General features: G+C 44.8%; 1 protein-coding gene across 3 annotated transcripts in view; it reads left to right on the top strand.

Moving 5' to 3' along the window:
- bcar1 (BCAR1 scaffold protein, Cas family member) overlaps window positions 1-20000 on the top strand; it is a 69201-nt gene that overhangs the window by 31887 nt on the left and 17314 nt on the right. For 2 of the 3 annotated variants that reach the window (XM_030794385.1, XM_030794383.1), the window contains exons 1-2: window positions 3234-3488; window positions 13230-13958. In XM_030794385.1, coding sequence (XP_030650245.1) covers window positions 3477-3488; window positions 13230-13958 — 741 coding nt within the window. In that variant the 5' untranslated portion in view covers window positions 3234-3476. Of the gene's footprint in view, window positions 1-3233; window positions 3489-13229; window positions 13959-20000 lie in introns of those variants that run through there. The other variant, XM_030794384.1, reaches the window with a different exon arrangement.

Raw genomic sequence — 20000 nt, 5'->3', positions numbered from 1 at the left:
GGGTGACGTAGGCCCAGGGCTTGAGGCCACAGGGTCTGAAACAGGGGCAGAGGTTCAAGGAGAGGGGCTCCAGACTGGAGATGCAGGGATGAAGTAGTGCCAAGGGAATGGTTAAATGTGTAGGTGTGCGGAATGCACAGGCCACTGGATCAGACTGACACTGGGCTCCTTCAGTACAATACAGTCACTGTTCAACTCCTTCAGACCCACTGACCCTCTTTCAGTCAGACCATCTTCTCATTAACATATATACGCACATCAACAGCACACTCAACTTCACTCAAACATGGAAGAAAAAGTTTTTCTTTGTTTAATTACATTTAGGATTTTTTAGATTTAGCCTATCTTTCAATGGGAATACACATTAGTTAGTGCTTTTGTAATTATGTATTTGCAGATCAGAAAAAGAGTATCTGATGTGTCTGATGGCTGCTCTCAGGTTAAGTTTATGTACAGAGGGGTTCTTTTTCTTTTTCACTTGGGCAGCTCCATAACGCAGACGCCCCGAGAGAAGAAAGCAGACTAAGTAAAATTACAGCTGACCACGCTGTCACTGCTCCAGAGCTGTGCAGTCAATGGCCTTATGGAGGTGCTCAAGTAGAACGTCTATTTCCATCTCAAATTCGTTTTCATCCGCAGTCTGGATGAGTAAATGCCACCAAATGTATAAATGACCTTTAATCTTGCAAGAACAAAAAAAAGTGTTATAACGCATACTTTTTAAGAGTGAAATTAGCATTCTTGAAGGTTCTGCTTGTCACTCTTGGTCGTCGTGGCTTTTGCTGATGTATTTGAGCTTGTAAATGGTTGACCGTCATGGCTTTGGCTGATATATTTGAGCTTGTAAATGGTTGGCACTAAGGCCTTTTACTCAGAGAAGGTACCATTTTTTTCTCTCTGTCACAGTCTCTTTAGCATAACGGGACTGTGATTTGTGGTACCTGCTGGAGAGAGACTCATTAGCTGATGAGTGAGAGGTGTGTGTGTGTGTGTGTGTGTGTGTGTGTGTGTGTGTGTGTGTATGTGTGTGTGTGTGTGTGTGTGTGTGTGTAGGTGTCGACGGTGAACTAATTGAAATGGTGTCTGATGTGATAGTCTAATCGCCGTGGCAACATGAGCTTACCGAGTTTAAATGACAGCTCTGATCTTACCCAGACTCACCTCTGTGAGAACAAGCCTGCTAGTCTCACCAAAATCCCATGATACTGTTCTCTCTGCACGTGCATGTGCGTGTGTGTGTATGCGTGTGTGTGTGTGTTTAAATCATGAGCGTCACAGGAATCCATTTCTATTAAAATGTGCTTCCTAGTGCGAGATGAAGAGCGGCTCTATCGCCATGGAGACAAGAGTGAGCATTCCTTGGCCAGAAAAAAAAAAAACCACAGCCGCTATGTTGAGATAAGAGTTTTGAAATTCCCAAAGCACATTAAATCAGAGGAGTTTTTTTTTTTTATGTGACACGAGCCGTACTCTTTAATTCATTGGCTTGTAATTCTGCTGTGCTCGAGTGACAGCTCCCCTCAGCCTGTCACTTCAGGGCTTTGGCCTGTGACCTGAGGCAGTGGCCCTTTGGGGCCATTTCATGGCAGTCTGGGAGTAAAACACACATCCTAGTCCGTAACAGGGGCGTGAGTATAGCACAAACAGCTACACAGCTGGGTCAGACAGGGCCAGAGGAGAGGAGTGAGAGATGAGGGGTTTGGAGGACAAAATATCACATCCTCCCCTTCCCTTCTCTACCCACACCCTTCTCTATGCTTCTCTCTCTCTCTCTCTCTCTCTCTCCCCTCCTCACATTCTCTCTCTTTATGTTCCATCTCTCTCTCATGGTTCTATGGTCAGGTTAATGACGTGGTTAATGTGTTCCTTCACCTCTATCTTTCTCACACATTCTGCCCTCCCCCACTTCCAGCACCTTCTCTGCCAGACACACTCTCACCGTCAGCCTCGTTAAGAACCTGGCTAAGCCCCTGAGAAGTCTTCTTCACGACCAGGTTTTGGACGTGGCTCCATGAAAACTCTTTTTTTTCCCCTCTTCTTCTCTGGTGTGGATGATTGATTTAAAGAGTTTGACCTCTTGACCTGGTCAGTCCTGCCTGGGAGAGTCAGAAAGTGATGTCATCTCTGGATGTTTGTCTTCTAAGGCCGGTGTGAAGTTGCAAGAGCACTCAACAAAACCAGCTGAAGGCCAAAACAAATTCAAACATATTTAATGCATTTCATGAGAACCTTAAATTAGCCCGAATGTTTTGTGTTATACAATTTTTGTTAATATTTCATACTGTTATTCTTAATTTAAGAGCAACTTCTGGAAGTGCTTAAAGCCTCGGTGACTTCTGTTTTATTTAAAGATTAGACAAATTATTGTTTTTTTTTTTTTTTTTAAATCATGTCCCCTTTTCCTCTTCCATTTGATAAGCGTAATTACCCACGATCTTTTGGAGATCAGTCCCTCACCCAGCAGATGTCTGAGTCAAGGTTAAAGAGTCAAGCACATGTTTCCTTCAACCTGTGAGACCTGCCGTCTGAAACACCTTTAATACCATTCACACAAACCGGCATATCTGAGCTCTACACACAACAGCACTCCCATGCTTCCTCAGACAGAATACATAACTTGAGGGAATAAGAGGAACACTAATGCTTATCCTACTGAAAGACTCAACGATTTTGTATTTTGTTAAGATTTCTTTTCATAACACTCGCTTGTTGTTTGTTCTTTCATGTTGTTTGAGTTCTCTCTTGTCTGTAAAAAAAAAAAAAATCACTTTTTCAAAGCGGGGGGAGAGTTAAGAGTTACGTAAGTTACACCTTCAGTGGAAAAAAAAACATGACGTCTAGCCATAACGCTGTGAGAAGACAGGAATTTTGTGAGGAAAAGACCTAGACAAAGTAGTGGGGAGGGGAACGGTGGGTTAGAGTGGATGAAAATAGAAAAAAAAAATTTATGTGTGTGCGTGTGCATTTTGTGTGTGTGTGTGTGTGTGTGTGTGTGTGTGTGTGTATGTGTACATTTCAAATAGAGGCTCACTAATCATTCCATACAGGCAAGGAAAGAGAAGGGACAGAAGAAGAGAGAGAGAGAGGGAGAGATTCATTAACATATGAAGAGTCTTAGCCAATCAGAAGCCAGGAGTAGGAATGTCAGGACTGAGCTGGACTGAGGAGGGTGTCAGGTTACTGCGCATTCTTCCCTCCCTTCTCTTGCCAGAAAGAGAGAGAGAGAGAGAGAGGGAGAGCCAGAGAAAGAGCAAAGGACAGAAAGAGAGAAATATATGGGACAGTCTCATTCTTGCTCTCTGAGATCACGGAGCAGTAGAATGTGTTAAGAGCTACTCCGACTTTCTGCCTGGGAAACAATAAGGAAACTTTAACTGGAAGGTGGCTGGACGGAGGGATTTTTAGCCGGGCCAAATCTCAGGCCGTTAAAACCGCTGTCTGGAGTCTCAGCGACTCACACAGGAGGGCTGAAAAAAATGAATTATCTGGTGAGTGTGAGTGTGTTTGCTGTTCTCGTGGCTGTGTTAACATTCTAAATGGAGCTATGCTAAGTACCCCAGCTGTGAAATAGGGGAGAGTTACCAGGCAGGAGGGAAGATTTTAAAAAAAAGTGAGAGAATGGAAGAAAAAAAAAACTTGACATTTTCTGTTTTTCTTAACCTTTTGTTGTGGCTCAGCTGGAGTTTGTACTTTGTGTGTGTGTGTGTGTGTGTGTGTGTGTGTGACTGTGTGTCTGTCTGTCCGTCTGTGATGTAAAGCTTAGGGGAATGATTTTTACAAGGCATTTAAATGTCGGGCTCAGCATATTAAGAGCAAAAAAGAACAGATGAAAGGGAAGAGTAGCAGAGGACAGTGGAGAGGTGTATTCTCTCAGGTCTTTTCTCAGCAGTCCACGCTCAGTGCCAAAACCATCCAAGGCCATTTAAAATGGTCTTTTTCTTCAGGAGCAGAGAGTTTGCAGGGCTAAAGACGCTGTGAGAGGCAGCAAAGCACTTGGAACAGCAAGAGTGGAACAAGAGCCATGGAACCACTGCTGCACTGTGTACCGCTCTGCTGAGTCAGGAGAAAGTTGAAAGATTAAGGCTTTATGGAAGGAGCAAGAGGAGTGAAAGAGAAAGAGGGAAAGACAGAGAAAGAGAGTGAGAGAAAGAGAGAGGGAGAAAGAGAGAGGGGAGAAAGAGAGGGGAGGGAGAGAGAGAGAGAGAGAGAGAAATAAAAGTAAGAAAGAATGTAGTGACTGTTGAGACAGTCTTGGCAGTACCGTTTGTTCCTTTTGCTATTGTTTGAACATGCTGGCACTCTGTCAACTAATAGCACTGTAATTACACAGAGCTTTGGCATTCTGGACGTGACAACCCGACTGTATTTCCGTCTTAGAGGACTGTACTCCCAGAACAGGGGTCGACCCCCTGGATAGGGCCTGGGATATTCCCTGCCTGAGTGGGAAGTGAATGAAGAAATTCAGATTAATGACAGTGTCACCAGCTAACAGCCCACATACTTCACAAGCCTGAATTTGTTTGTTCCAGACTCCTTTCTTTCTGGGTTTTTTTCAAAACTCATTTAAGTAATCAGTTGCAAAGATTTTCTTTATATAATTTTACTCTTCTAACTCAACTGCTTAAAGTCTGAAACTGTTTTGATCATGTCAGGAATGCAACTAATGATCCTATTTTATGAATCATTTTTGCCAAAATATGATCCTATTTTATGAATCATTTCTGCTAAAATATGTTACAGAAGTACATTTGTCCATCTTAAGGTGGTTGCTTCTTTTTTTGGGGGGGGGGGGGATTACCCATCAGTAAATTCTAAAAGCTGGATTTGTAGGCAGATTTTGGATAGTTAAAGATCAATGAGGCTCACCTTGGTCATAATTTGATTTGACTCTCCCATAGTTCTTCATACAGAAGAACTGATATTACTCTAGACCTTACTGTATGGGATGAAATTTGGGTCAGTCTTGGGAAAACTCCTCTCTAATTAAATATGCGGTCAGCTGCTATATGCTGGCTCAGAGTGAGCAGTGTGATTCAGACATTAAAAAGTGCAGTGATCCATGCTCTGCTGAATGTTCAGGTCTGTAAGGTAAGCTGAGAGAGCTGTGTTGAGCCGGGTAGTTTTTACTCATTCACAGACCTCAGCTGAGTCCTGGAGGCCTCTGGTTTAGTCTCTGTGACTCACCCTTGACTCACCTCTCACTGCCTCAGCCGTTCCCGAGCTTAGGAACATGGAATTTCCCCCCTTATCCAGCTCCCTCTCTACTCAACCCCCCCCCCCCCTCCTGGGAGGTCTGACAGACGAACCCCGTGCCTCATTCCTCAGAGAGATTGGTGAAACTGACACACAGGGATGATGAGAGAGTCAGAGAGATAAGTAGAAGGTTTGTGAGGAGGTTTTGTGGAAGTTTGTTAAGGGTGTTTCTATCTATGACCTTTTTGTCCAGCTTGTATGAGTGCTATATGAGTGTAAAGAGACATTACTGAGTTACAACTGAGGTATATTTGTACTGTGACAAAGCTGTTGAGTAGTTTTCCTGACAGGATTTGACATGCTTTGATAAATGAGGAAACAAACTCGCAATTAGACTTGGTATTCTAATCCATGCTTTACACACATTACCTTTGCTCTTTGTCAGGGTGTATTCAAATGAACAATATGTAATTTAGTGTACAGAATGTTCCTCTTTTTATTCTGCACTTTATAGCACCACTGTTTCAGTAATGTGTGTAGTCTATACGGCCATGATTCAGAAAGGCCTAAATTACTCTAGCCAACAGCTTGATGCAATGATTCTTCAGAGGAGACCTAATCAGTTGTCAGTGGTTTGGCTAAAATAACTAATTTAAAATACCCAGTTTTCCGAAGAGCTCCAGCTGTCTCCGAATGGGGTGGGGGAACGGGGCACTGGGTGAGGAGGATTATGGGTTTGAACCCAAACATGATAGTTCACAGCTGATGTGGCCTCTAGAAAGGCACTTAACCCTGAGACTGCAAGAGTGGCATCTGACCTCTAACATACCAAGTTAGAATTGTCAGGCACTCCGGCAACCAGAGTAGATACCTCACAGTCTGTCCCAGGCAGGTGTAGGAGTCCACATTAAAACCTATCTGCAGCCAAGTTTCAAAATCAGTCATAGTGTTTCATTTGCGATATAGAGAATGGAAAGAATTGGAATAGTAATGGAAAACAGGGCAATTCAGAGATGAGAAAGTTCATACAGAGAGGCAGATTAAAGAACAAAGTCTATTCTAGATGTTTTGCATTTGTGTGGGGCATTAGTATGGTGACACATCTGTTCATCACAGAGTTTTAGAAATGACAGAGAGCTGGGTGTTCAGAGGTTCTTAGTTGCAAAAGACAAATCATAGGGTATTATTGCGAAAAAGTGCTTGAGCTCAGTTTCGCTTTCAGCTGGAGAGGTTATGGTCTTGTATTATGATTAAAACCTTTAAAATCTGGCACCTCATACGGCCAAACACAGAGGTGGAAAGTCTAGTTAAATGGCTGCAGAACAAGACTTTAAAAAAAAAGCAAAACTTTTACAACAGTTTATAAATACCTATAATGTTTCCCTGATCGCTGTCAACCAGCTCGTTCAAGGACCTATCCTTCGAGAGACTCTTTTTTTCCTGATGGCATATTCTTGCCTCCTCGAGTTTCTGGCCTTGTCATCTGTATTTGGAACGCTAGCATGTTTATCTGAGGTCACACAGTGACGCTGCTCCATCTGAAGAGAAACGACTGCGGCCTTGTGGAAAGGCTGTAATTTTTGGATTTCTTGTTGGGAAACTGACAGAATTCTCTTCGTGCTTGTATGGTGATGAAGACTTCAGATGCAAGGCACGAGAGAAGTAAAGAAATGTTTTCGGCGTCCGTGCTACTTGGCACAACAGTAGGTACTCTGTCCTTGTTTGTGTCCTTTTTTTTGTGTGTGTGTGTGTTTTTTTTTTTTTTTTTAATTTGTTTAACATGACCTGCTGCCAGCTGTGGGTGGAGGTAGGTGCCACCTTCACTGTCAATCAAGCAGTAAAGAAGTTTGAAAAAAACAGACGGCACTCCAGCACTTTGTTGTAGCCTGCAGCCACAAGATCCAGAGATATTTTTTTTACTGTGTGTCAAAAGGATCGGCAGCAGCTTTGTGTCCTCTGTTTTTCTTTAGCTCCAGGGGAGATATGATAATTCACTCCTCGTAAGCCTGATAAACAGCTCTGTGTGTGTGCGTGTGTGTGTGTGTGTGCGTGTGTGGCCACATGTGTGTTTTAGTGTGTGCTGGAATGTTTTCTTGTTAGAGTGTATATTCTTGTTCTTAAATGTAGGTTATACATGTTTAAGCTCTTGTGAGAGAGGCTGGGGTAAGATGTGTGTCAGTCGAGTGTTTGTGTATTTTCATTCAGAGCATGTTGTGTCTTGTGCAGGTGGTGACAGCGTGGGATGTGTTTTGTTTAGAAGGAGTGTGTTTGTGTGTGTGTGTGTGTGTGTGTTTCAGAGTATGAATCTAGTTAAATGTGTGTTTTCTGAGGGTTTGTCTGTTTGTTCTTGTGTAGGTTACTTTCAGTGTGTCAAGGGCATATCTATTGCGGAGAGGGTTATGTGTATGTTTAGAGCCTGTGTGTTGTACCACAACATAGTGGTACCTGTGGACTGTGAAGTAATAGGAGAGGTGTGTAGGAGCTTTGGAATGTGACGGTGACTAGGTCGTTGACAGCAAGAGAGAAAGAGATGGGCCTGAACTCGTACTAAGAATGCCAGAGACAGAGAGAAAGAGAGAGAGAGAGAGAGAGAGAGAGAGAGAGGGAGACAGTACACATGCACTCACAAACATTCAATTAAGCTTTCAAAAAAGCTTCAATTAAATCTCCAAAAGGAAACCTTATGCTCAGCAAAAAGGCATCTGTAGCTTATTTCTTAGAATGTCTCCCTGTCCATCTCTGTCTTTGCTCTATAGCTGAAGTTAGTCTCATGTCTGGGCTTGTTTGTTGTGGTCTCTATCCATAGATACTAGAAACAAGGTCAACCAAAACTGGCCTTAGTGTCACTCTGTAGATTTTCAAGCAAGCAGAAAGGTTTTCCAGTGTCTGTTGTTTGCAAAGCCGAAAATCTTTTCCAAACCTTTTCCTTATCTCAGTAAGCCATATTTGTTTCACTTAACAACAAAGGATTGAACAACAGCTTTGGACAGAGCTTAAGCGGTGTGAGTTTCAGTCAGTTTTTGTACAGTAGAGTATGTGGTTAAGAGTAAGCCCTACTGTACTTATCATTTCACCAGTTCATGAAGAACATTGCTTGTGCGGCTGACAAGCTACAAGCCTACAAATATGGGCCATTAAACGCGTATACTTACCTCTCTTTTAAATGAGTGTGTGTGTGTGTGTATGTGTGTGTGTGTGTGAACATGTATGTACACACTCAGTTAAGTCTAAAAAAACAGCCTTTACGCCAGGTTAACTCAGTGACGTCCCATTGTGTGTGATTATAAACGTTGAAGTCTGATCTCACATTACTCTGTCTGATCCACCGTCTGCTCTGCTCTGTGGGAGTGATTCCACTTCATTCTTAATCCTGCTCCCAGAACAAGCTCTACCTCAGTCTAATTACCAGCCTGCTCCTCCTCTCACTTAACCACATATTACAGACTTATGCTCAACATGCACTATACACTACTGAGTTTCTGTAGAGGAGAGCTATCATCCTGGGTTTGGGGAATAACCTTAACCAACGGTTTCACAGAACAAGATTATACAACAGGTATACATACTAAACTACCGTTTTGTTGGACAATAATCATGTCTGAGGACATGTTTACAAAAACTGACCAAATGTAAGTTGTGTTTTTTTGTAGTTGATAGTTATTTAACAAAGTGAGAAATCTCATTTTGTTAAACACTTTTCCCTTGGGAGAAGCTAAGCAGTAGTTTGAACACGAGTGCTGGAAGTGTGTGTCGTATTTGAATATTTTGCTGTTTTTGCGGCATTTGTGGGTTAAAAAAATGCCCTGGTCTTTGTTTATCCCTCATAGTCTAAGCAGAAATAAAACATTTTGTGGAGGACTTGTGTTGTTTGACCAGACTCAGGTGGTCTGTGTGATTGAAGGAACAGAGAGTGCCTTGTTTTGTCTTTGTGGCGTCCATCTGTTTTAAACTAGTAAAAACTTTTCGATGACATAGGAGGGTGTTTGCTCTAAGAGTTGGGAGGTGGGTAAAGGAAGGATAAGAGAGTGAGAGAGGGAGAGAGAGAGAGAGAAAGAAAGAGAAGTACAATAGTGAAAGAGCAGAGCATTGTCTTTCTGAGTGAGATGAGTTATAGCTGTGGCGTCTTCTGAAGAGTTGTGTCGAGAGAAAAAGAGAGACCAAAACAAACACAAACACACACACACACACATTTCTTTTACAATCACACATACACACTTTCTCCATAGTGACTGTGCTAACATTTATCCTATCGGATCATGTAGAGATCTAGGGGCACAAGACAAAAGATGCTTGACCTCTTAAGCCCTCCACACACAGACACACAGACACACACACACACTACACACACACACACACACACACACAGACACACACTCTGGGCTTTCATTGACCTGTCTGCTTGAAGCGCGCTCCAGCAGCTGCCACATTACTTCCTGTTCAGTGGCTGAGTCTGAATGGACAACACAGCCCTTTCCTTCCTTTCTCTCTCCCAGCAACTCTGCATCCTTTTTTCCTCTCTCCCTTCATCCTGTGGAACTCTCTATCTCTTTCTTTCTGACCATCTCTCTCTTTCTCTTTCTCTATCCGAGCCTGTTGTTAGCTGGTTTTGACCCTTCAGCCTCTCTCATGGTTGCGGCCCCTTTTTCATGCAAATGGATGAACTTTTAGCCCTTTTGGGATGATGAATTTCCCTCTCTTCTCATCTCTTCTCTTCTCCCCTCTCCTCTCCTCCCTCTCTCTCACTCCTCTTTATTCTCTTCTTTCTCCCCCCGTCTTTCTCTTGTGAGATAATGAAGTTTGGCGTCGGACTCTGCCTGTCTCTGTCTGCAGTTGGATGTAACGGTATTGGGGGAAGCTTTTAACCTGGGCTCGTTACCACACCGATCACCATGGAGACACATTGAAATGCTCCCCTGGTGTTAGCTCTACTTTTACATGCTATTTATTACCAAATTTTTGTTGATGTCACTTTTTTTATGCTCAAATTGAGGGCTTTAGAAAGATGTCCCCGTGTCCAGAAAAAAAAAAAAGAACTCTTTAGAATGACCATATGGGAGAAGCAAGCAAACCATTAAATTGGTATTTAATATTTTATCAGTCTAACAGATGAATGGCTCTCTGTGTCACATTTGTACAGTTGGAAGTGTTATACTTATGACCTTAAACTGTAGCTTTAGATTGTCATAGCTCTGTTATCCTAGTTCCATACAGGTTTTTTTTGTAGTAATACCTGTCATTCACATCTTATATGCTCTTTGTTACCGGAAGTTGAGTTACCGGAACTTACCGGAAGTTGAGAGTCCAAAGTCAATATCAGTCACTCTGTGTGTGTGTGTTGTTTGTGTTTAAACATTGTTCTGTGTGTATTCCAGGCATAGGAGATTACACTCACAGTCATTATGTCACTGACTCACAATCAGAAATTGCACGTGAATCATTTTACAAGCACGTCCTGTTTCTTTGGCCAACCAGAGGCAGGCAAACACAAAGGGAATAGAGGGGGAGTATATGAGATGGGAAAGAGAGAAGGAGAGACAGGGAGAAGAAAAAGAGAGAGAGAGGAGAAGGAGGAGGAGGAGAGAGAGAGAGGCTTGGCATACTTTCGTTAATGAAGGCAAAGTTCAGCCTCCTGTGATGTCAGAAGCCATTTGTATTTTGTTTCTTTCAGAACAAAATGCAGAACTACAGAAAATGTTGGTTGTTTTTGTGAATGGAAAGAGAAAGAGGGAAGAGGAATGAACACAAAAGGGTTAAATATTGAGAATTTTATCAATCGGTATAAATAGTTGAACTGTTATCATACACAGTTTGGATTTGCTGGAGCAGTGGGTCTGAGAAGGTATGTAAGCAGAAGTGGCATGTGCATGAACTAGAGGAGGACAAAAAGCTCATTCCTTTCAAAAATTAAGAGTTCATTCCTTCCACAAATAGAGAGTTCATTCCTTTCCAGCAGAAACGGCACCTGGAATTCTTTTGCCAAAGCTCCCCATTGTTAGATAAGCTGTTTCCATGGAGAATGTCCACCAAAAGTCAAAGACTTCTTTCAACCAATGAGTACTTCTCATTATTGGAGAGTGTTGTATGTGTGCATTTGCGCGCGTGTGTGTGTGTGTGTGTGTGTGTTTGACTGTGTCTGTCTGTCTTTTAATGCATACCTTATCCCTGCATGGAGACACCACACACACAGCTGTTAGCAGACAGACGAGCCACTCAGACGCTGTTGTGTTGGGCCTGTTTTCGCTGCAGCCTCTCCAGGACTGACTGACACATTGAGCTGCCGCTGTCCCTGTGCCAGGACAAGCAGGGCATTCATCAGAGGCCCAGAGACTGAGAGAGATATGCCCTTAACCAGCCTCTCCTCTCCTCTCCTCTCCTCTCCTCATCTCTCCTCTCCTCTCCTCTCCTCTCCTCTCCTCTCCTCTCCTCTCCTCATCTCTCCTCAGCCCTTACACAAACCAACCATTCATCACCATCTGAGAGTCAGACTTTTAACAGTGTCTGTGGGGGAGAGGCTCCTCTTACATCAGGCTCAAAATACTGAGATCAGATTCGCTGGACTGTGACTGAGCTCTTGTAAATGGATGGACAGTGTGTGTGTGTGTGTGTGTGTGTGTGTGTCTGGATGCCAGGGGTGGTAATTAAAGTACTTAAACGTGTTTTGAGGTTGTAGCGGGGTAAAATGGGTTTAGTGTGTGTGTGTTCTGTGTTGAATACGTCTGTAAATAGGAGTAGTTTGGTGGAAAAATGTTGCTGAGGTTTGTATCAAGGGGTAGCTTTGAAAATGTGTGTGTGGAAGTGTGTGTGTGTGCCTGTGTGTCTCTGTGTGCCTGTGTGTGTGACTGTGTGTGAAAGAGAGTTTACGCAAGTTTATGTGTTCTTTGTCTTTTTGTGAGAGATAGGGGTAGAGAGAGAGAGAGACAGAGAAGTATATGGTTTCATATTGTATTCGTATTCGTACAGGGAACAGATTTCATCTTTAGCTACATGTCTACTGCTAGACAGGGTGCACCCATCTCCCCACAGTCTGACAGCTTGACAGCCATAGCCCACTGCCACCCATCCCAGTGACAGTGCATCTTCTCTGGGGCAGGCCAGGGACGGCAGTGGGGTGAGCGAGTTGAATTTTCCTAAGCAAATGTGCTGTTATCCTGCAACTCACGATTCATACTCAAAAGCATCTAAGGACGGAACTGCTGGGCAGACAGGCAAAGAGCTGAGACAACTAGAGAAAGTGAAATTAAGCTCTGTGTGTGTGTGTGTGTGTGTGTGTGTGTGTGCACGCGCACATTAATTAAGCCCTAGCTGTCCTGCCCCAACCCCTACCATTCACTGCCTTAATAAACTTAGAGACCAACTGGATTGGACAATGAGGTATCAGGCAATAAATCAGACAGTGAAAAAGCTTCTCACAATTAGCCTCTCAGGCACTGTTCACATTTTCCCAGGGCATGGTGATGCGGCCTGGGTAGGCTTCATTTGGGCACTCTGAGAGGGGTGCTGGCTGTGTAATCTGGCAGTGTGCCAGGCTGTACCACTCTCTGGTGCCAGGAGAGAGAAAGAGGGAGGATGGCAGATACTCATCTGGGTGGGGGTTGGGGGGGGTGGGGGCGGGGTGCGGACAAATATTTGTTTAGTGTCAAAGAGTGCAAGCACTTGTGGGGGCCCTCTGTTGGTTCTTTGTAGATGGAGTCCTCTGTTCTGTGAAGTGTGAGAGGCAGTGCTTTTTTATTCTGGTGGTGATCGGGGGGGGGGGGGAGCCTGTCTGTGCTTCTCTGAGGAGTAAAGCATTGGGTTGGCAAGGGCTGACAACTGATCAAATTACAGCTTTTCTAAAGCCTCCTGCTGGTGCACCAAAAGTTTTTCCAGTTGGTTGTGTCTTTATTCAACAATGAGGATACCCCTGAATAACCAAGAATGAACACATGTTCACAGCAATCAGAGTGGTTAAGAAAAGTCTTGGCCTGAAAGTTAACATCTGACAAAAGGCTTTCTCTCTCTGTCTCTCTCTCTCTCTCTCTCTCTTTCTTTTACTTCAGAATGTGCTGGCCAAGGCCTTGTATGACAATGTGGCTGAGTCCCCAGATGAGCTGTCCTTCCGGAAAGGTGACATCATGACCGTTTTGGAGCGGGACACACAAGGCCTAGACGGCTGGTGGCTGTGCTCCCTGCACGGGCGCCAGGGCATCGTGCCTGGCAACCGTCTCAAGATCCTAGTGGGCATGTACGACAAGCAGCAGCATCAAGGTCAACAAGGGCAGCAGCAGCAACAACAGCAGCAAACCTCTCAACCCAGCCCAGCTCAGAGTACCCTCACCATCCCTCAGAGCGCCTACAGCAAACCCTCCCCATCCACCCAGTACACCGACATGCACCCAGCCTTCTCCTCCTCCAGCCCTGCTGGCCCCAGCACCCCAAACAGCCACTACATGCTACCACCCACGCTCGGGAAGCCCTCCCCTTCGAGCCTGTACCAAGTACCGACTGGCCCCCAGGGCCCACAGGGTCCACCCAAGACCCCTGCCCTAACACAGAAGCAAAGTAACCCAGCACAGTACCATCCCACAGGGCAGGATATCTACCAAGTGCCACCCTCCATGAGCGCTCCAGGCCAGGACATCTACCAGGTACCACCCCCAGCAGGAGGGCCTTCTGCTGGGCAGGATATTTACCAAGTTCCCCCATCCATGAACCAAACTCAGGACATCTACCAGATCCCTCCTTCCATAGAGAAGAGGAGCTGGGACTCCTCCAAGCCAATGGGAAAGGTAAGATTAATTCGAGAGACAGACACACTCAAAAACACACATGGACACTCACAGCTCATTCAGACCTTGCGTTGTGGTTTTGCTTTTTGAAATTCCCCAAGGGTTTCTTTGGAAGTTAAAACATACTGGTGTTTTTCCCCTCACACTCCTAGCTGATATTCTGTTGTGTTTGGAGACAAAAAATAAACATTTCAAGGTTTCGCTGTCATATCAAAGGCCGTAGCAATGAGAGGAGAGATAACCAGAGCTGAGTGAAAGCGCAAAGAAAATGCAGCTGGGGAAATGAAAAGAAAGAAGGAAATGAGAAATAAAGAGAGGACTACAGAGAGGGGAGCAAGCCAGTGAACGTGAGAGGAACAAAAAAAAAAAAGACGGCGGGGCTGAAATACACAGTCATAAATAATGCAGTGATATTTAATAACACAGGCTGCGGGTACGACAGGGTGACTAAGCGTTTTTTTTCCCAGTGTATCCAGACTGGGGCATTGAAGCTAGTGCTTCCCCTGGGAGCTTTCTCCAGGCCGGTCTTAGTGCACTGAGCCATATTACCAGCAGCCGCAGCAGCAGCAGTGGAGGTAAATGAAGTGCAATGAAGGGAAGGAAGCATGGATGAAGGAGAAGTGGTATAGGAGTAGGGAGACACGGCTGCTCCTCCACGAAGTCAGGATCTCTACCACCTGCCCACACCAGCTTAGTGCCAGCAGCTTTTAACATTCCCAGATGACCTCCTCTCCTCTAAATTTGGGGGTGGGGGGGGGGGTTCTGTTTTATCCCCTGTTTGGTATTTAACATCTTCAAGCCTCCTGGTTATTGTGTTCATGTTAACTCCAAAGAATGACCTGTCAAAAAGCAGGGCCCATATTCTGATCTAGGATCAGTTCCTCAAGATCCATACAACTGTATTCATGAGGAATATGAGAGATATAAACTGATCCCACGTTAGGACTCTCATTTTGACAAATCTGATAAATATGTTCTAGATCTTTTGACCACACCAGATACTAGTCTCAGAAATGAGACTCTGATGAGCTTTGCCTTGTTTTGGTCATGGCAGGAGGGCGTGCGTGCAGTGTGAGCGTAAGAGTGTAGATTCAGAAAAAGTGTCAACCCCAAACTGTGAGATTAGAACAAAGTCAGGACGAGAGAGAGAGAGAGAGAGAGTGAGAGAGAGCGAGAGAGAGCGAGAGAAGGATAGTGGAAGGCGATTAATATTGTTCCTCTGGAGTTTTAGGAAAGCTCATGCCCAGTGATAATGCAATCACACACAAGTCCTGTTGTGTTAACACCCTGTCCCAAAGCTCAGTGTTCCAACATGTTCTCTAGGTTTAAAGAACATTCAGTGAGTTTCATCAGAATGGCCTATTAATCATCCATGTTAGATCAGAGGATTCAAGGAATGCGAATACATGAGCTGGTTTTTGAAAGCGCTGATCATTAATTTGTACATATTTTGGGTAGTTTTTGTTGTTAGATTAATTTGTTAATGAAATTCTTGGTGGAGGTTTCAGTGCACAAAAAAATGTTGGCCATCTTAAGTAGTTATTCAGTGTGCATTTTTGTCTGAACATCCTCTACTGCTATCATTTGTCCTTGTGCACCTCCTCCCCCGAAAACTGCCAGTTTCTCATTAAGAGATAAGGAGGTCCTGCTGAGAGAGGAGACGACGGATGAACGGACATGCAAATATGCACACACTTACACACACACACACACACACACACACACACACAGGAGGGAGAGGATGAGCTTGATGAAATGTAAAATGATAAAATGATAACATACCTCATTTTGACTCAAAAAAAGGCAATGCAGCTCTCTCATTGAGTTACTGAGAGTTAGCAGTAACAGAGGCTGTTTGTTCTTGAGGTCATACATGACATGTTTCAGATGGACAGGCGGCAGTAGAAGGATGGAAGAGGGCTGGAACATTGTCTTGCTGATTGTGAAAGGATCCCTTTGAAGGGCAAAAGAGTATTGTGGGTGGGAGGTGGGGAGTTATCTAGCTCAGCTGTGCCAGGCCTCAGTGGTCACTCTGGACTGAAGGGAAGTGGGTGTGAGGGGTGTTGGGTGGGGGGTATTTGGGGAGGGGTGGTCCTTACGGCTCTGTGCAGGGGGTTGATTGTGCTGGTGCTGAAATGGTGGCAGCTGGAGCAACTGGGATTGGTCTCAGATTAAAGGAGCTTTCAGAGGGTGTGGTGGCACGCGACTCCCAAAGCTTGTGCACACTCCTCTGACAGATTGGAATTCACTCTCCTCCTTTCTCTCCGTCTCTGTCATCTTTTCACTGCCTGTTTCTATCTGCCTGTAAGGACCTCTCTCTCTCTCTCTCTCTCTCTCTCTCCTGCATGTATGTGCACACACACACACACACACACACACTCTCTCTCTCTCTCTCTCTCTCTCTCTATTTCTCCCTCTGTGTGAATCAGAGCTCTCTGGTTTTTCATTTCTAATCTGTTTATGCTCCATTGGTGTGCTTCCTAGACACCCATAAACATCTCCCACCCTCCTCTCAAAACCATAGCAACAGCTTACCACACTGACCAAGAAACAAACAAATAAATAAACAAATCACTACTTTTAGTCCTTTTCAGATAAACATTTCCTGATTTGCATCAATAAATAGCCAGACCATTGAATGGATATAAAGCTGAGATCAGTTCATCCACACAGAAAGTGGAAAATGCTGACACACCGAAGATACAAACATGTTAATGTTTTGGAGCCAACTGTGAACAGTCTGCTTTTGGAATGGACTGTCTCGCACATTAGCAAGTTTTCATCGGTTACAACCACTGTCCAACCCTTTCCATAATGTTAAGGTGGATCTAGAGAGCATTTGGTAATGTTTGTTTGACTGATAGTCTGACATCACTCACCCCACTCTCTAAGTTAAAAAGTAACCAGAGACAACATACACTATCAACTCAGTTGTACATTGACCTGTTTGAATAAATAAAAACTGTGAGGCACGGAGTGGGCGGGGGTTCATAGAAAAAAAGAGAGAAGAATAAAACCAGAACAAGGCCAGGGTAGGGCTGCAGGATTTGGGGTGAGAAATGCAGTGACATGGCAGGCCGTACTCTTGTGAAGTAAAAGAAACAGCCGGACGGTGGGTGAAGGAGTGTTTAGTTTAAACTTCCTGTGGATGCAGACGGAAAGATCTGAAAGCCTCTTATCACCTGCTGTCTCTAATGCCCCTGTTTTAGGCTCTGAATATACTGATAAGGAGCTCTGGGTTATTACTGTGAGAGAGACAGGGAGAGAGAGAGAGAGAGAGAGAGAGGGAGAGAGAGAGAGAGGGAGAAAGAGAGAGAGAGTAGATTGAGACTGTGCGGTGTGCTTTGTGCTGTGTGACCTGAAAGTAAATGTGTAATCTCAAGAGACTTTGAAGAAGCCGGCAGAAATGCAGCTCACCTGAAAGGAATGAGGAACAGAGAGAGAGAGAGAGAGACGTTATCTTTGAGAGCAGACAGTGTTGTGTGTAGGGAGGCGAGGACAGCATGAGGAGAGAGAAAATGAGGGTTTATTTGACCCCTTGCTGAAGACTTGACTGGTGCTTTAGTCAATGAGACTGCTAGCATCCTCCACAGTACTGTGATTTAGAAACAGTGTATATATGTACTTAACCATTCCTGTAACACACTGTGGAGTCCTCAGGAGACCAGAGCACTGTGTCGGTGTGTTTATATGTGTGTGTGTCTGTGTGTGTGCGTGTGAGTTAGGGAGAGTGTCTGTGTATGTGTGTATTTTGTGGGCATTCCCCTCAGTGGGAGGTGAGTCTGTAATCTACTGCTCTTCTCTCTCATTCCTACGTGCCAATGCTTATTCCTCCCCGACTGGCCTGGCCTTTTCTAAAACTGCACTGTACACTTACCCAAGAGCACAAGCATGGTCCCAATTCACCAGCCTACTTTTAGAATCCTCCGGCTTTCTCTCCTTTCCTCTTGCATTTTCTTTCCATTTCTCTCTCCCTCTCTCTCTGCCCTTAAGAAGTAACTTAACTCTTCCTAATGAAGAGAGTGTTCTTGACTGTGGCGTAAAGGTAATTCTGTGGTGCTTTGGGCTTTGTATCTGTACTCTGTGTAGAGACTGAAAGAGTATCTTGGGGCCTAATTGCTCTGTATTGTATGCATTTTCTAAAAGAGGCTCTTTCATTCTGCTCACATCACCACACATGGCAGGGTAACGGCTGCTCCCAGGCCCACACTCCACACTGAGGGAACATAAGACTCCAGGGCTGCCCAGGCACGGCTCACTCAGAGCAGGCTGATTTGGGAACCAGAGCCCTGTGGCTGAGAAGAGTGGTTCTCAAAGCCTTTTTTTGAAGTGGTCACTGTGGGGAGAGAGGAGGAGAGAGAGAGAGAGTGAGAGAGAGAGTGTGCAGATGCCTGCCTCCTCCCAGGCACAGCTGCGCAGCACCCAGCTCTGGGAGCCCTAAGAGGCTTGAGCAAGTCGGGTGGAGCTCTTGGCATGTCAGCGCTACGCCTGGGATTCTCTGTCGTGCCAACTTAATAATTCTCCCTTTGCTGCTTTGAGGACGAGAAGAAACTCCTCTAATTTAAGATTCTCAACTCTTTTTGGGAACATTAATGATAGTAGAGTCGAAACATCTTTGGCAAATGATCTGAGGTCTGAGTCAAGTGTAAAGTAGGGAACTCACTCCGGGAGGACTTTTATTATGTAATGGTCACACTGATTGTGATCCTATATGATCCCACAAGGAGACTATTTGTAGGATGTCAGGGACATATGTATGACTTAGGGGCAGAAGTGATCTGAGCACACAGCAGTTCCCAGGAGTCAGGGATGTCAGGGATGATGTTGCTGGCCATGTGCCCACCAACCCACAGGGCACAGCAGTACCAGCTGTGACCAGCTCCCTGAGGCCCCTGGGTCAGTGGGCATCAGAGAAGGGGTTGACGAAAGCTCCATGCCTTTTTAACAGCCCCCACCGAAAGAGCAGTCACTGTCACAGATCTGATGCATGCAGCTCTGTGGATATGAGGCTGCAGTAAAGAGGTCAGAGAGAGAGAGAAGGAGAAAGAGTGAGAGAGAGATAGAGAGAGATGAGGAGAGAGAGAGCTGGAGCCGGAGGAGTGTTTATTAGTGTCTCGGAATAGAGTCAAAGAGTCCTCCTTTTTTTTCGCCTGGCGAGATATCCTCCATTACCTGCTGTGGAATCATTTTCTGCTCTGATAGCGTGTGCTGAAAGAGAATGCAGAGAGAGAGAGAGATAGAGAAGGAAATAAAAGACTTGGAGGAAGAAATAGAGCAGAGTGGTGAGAGGAACTGGAGAGGACACAGTGCTGTGAGCAGTGGTGCTGTGGTGCAGGGTGTGGCTTGTGTGTGTGTGTGTGTGTGTGTGTGTGTGTGTGTGTGTGTATGTGGTGTGTGCGTGTGTATGTGTGTGGTGAGTGGAGTGAATGTGTGTGTATGTGGTGTGTGTGTGTATGTATGTGTGTGTATGTGGTGTGTGTGTGTGGGGGGGGGGGTGTTTGGGCTCTCATGAGGAACTCCACAACATGTTCTGTCATTACGTCCCCACAAAGCCTCCATCAGACGGGCGGACGGCTCAGAGGGCAGGCGAGGGGAGAGGGGATGGGGTAGAGTGCGGTTCAGAGGTCCTGGGATCAGCCCTCAGCGTAAACAGCAGGTCTGTGCAAGCCTATATTTGTGCTTCGCTGGTCTCCATCAAAGGGCCGCAGTATCACAGGAGGGCATTTGGAGAGCTTTGTACAGCAGGGAGTTGAAAGGCTTGAGAAAAACACAAGTCACAGGGCTGTTTAGTGTGTGTGTGTGTGTGTGTGTGTTTTAACTTAATGAGTGCAGCAGTGTACTTTAATTGGCTGATGTTAATATATAGCCTCCAGAGGTAAACCTATTGGTCACCCCTTAAGGAGTCTTTCTCTCTTTGATATTTTTATGGTTTCCTTCTGCAGGTCAAACATTTAAATATTTAAGAGCATGTACACAGGAAACAAGCAGCAGTTGAGCTTTTCAAATAAGCCATAAACTTTATACGTTATATAATGCTTACTT

The sequence above is a fragment of the Chanos chanos genome, chromosome 2 (assembly GCF_902362185.1).
Source record: "Chanos chanos chromosome 2, fChaCha1.1, whole genome shotgun sequence".
NCBI lineage: Eukaryota > Metazoa > Chordata > Actinopteri > Gonorynchiformes > Chanidae > Chanos > Chanos chanos.
Note: the sequence above shows the minus strand (reverse complement) of the source record. Positions and strands in the feature narration are given on the sequence as shown.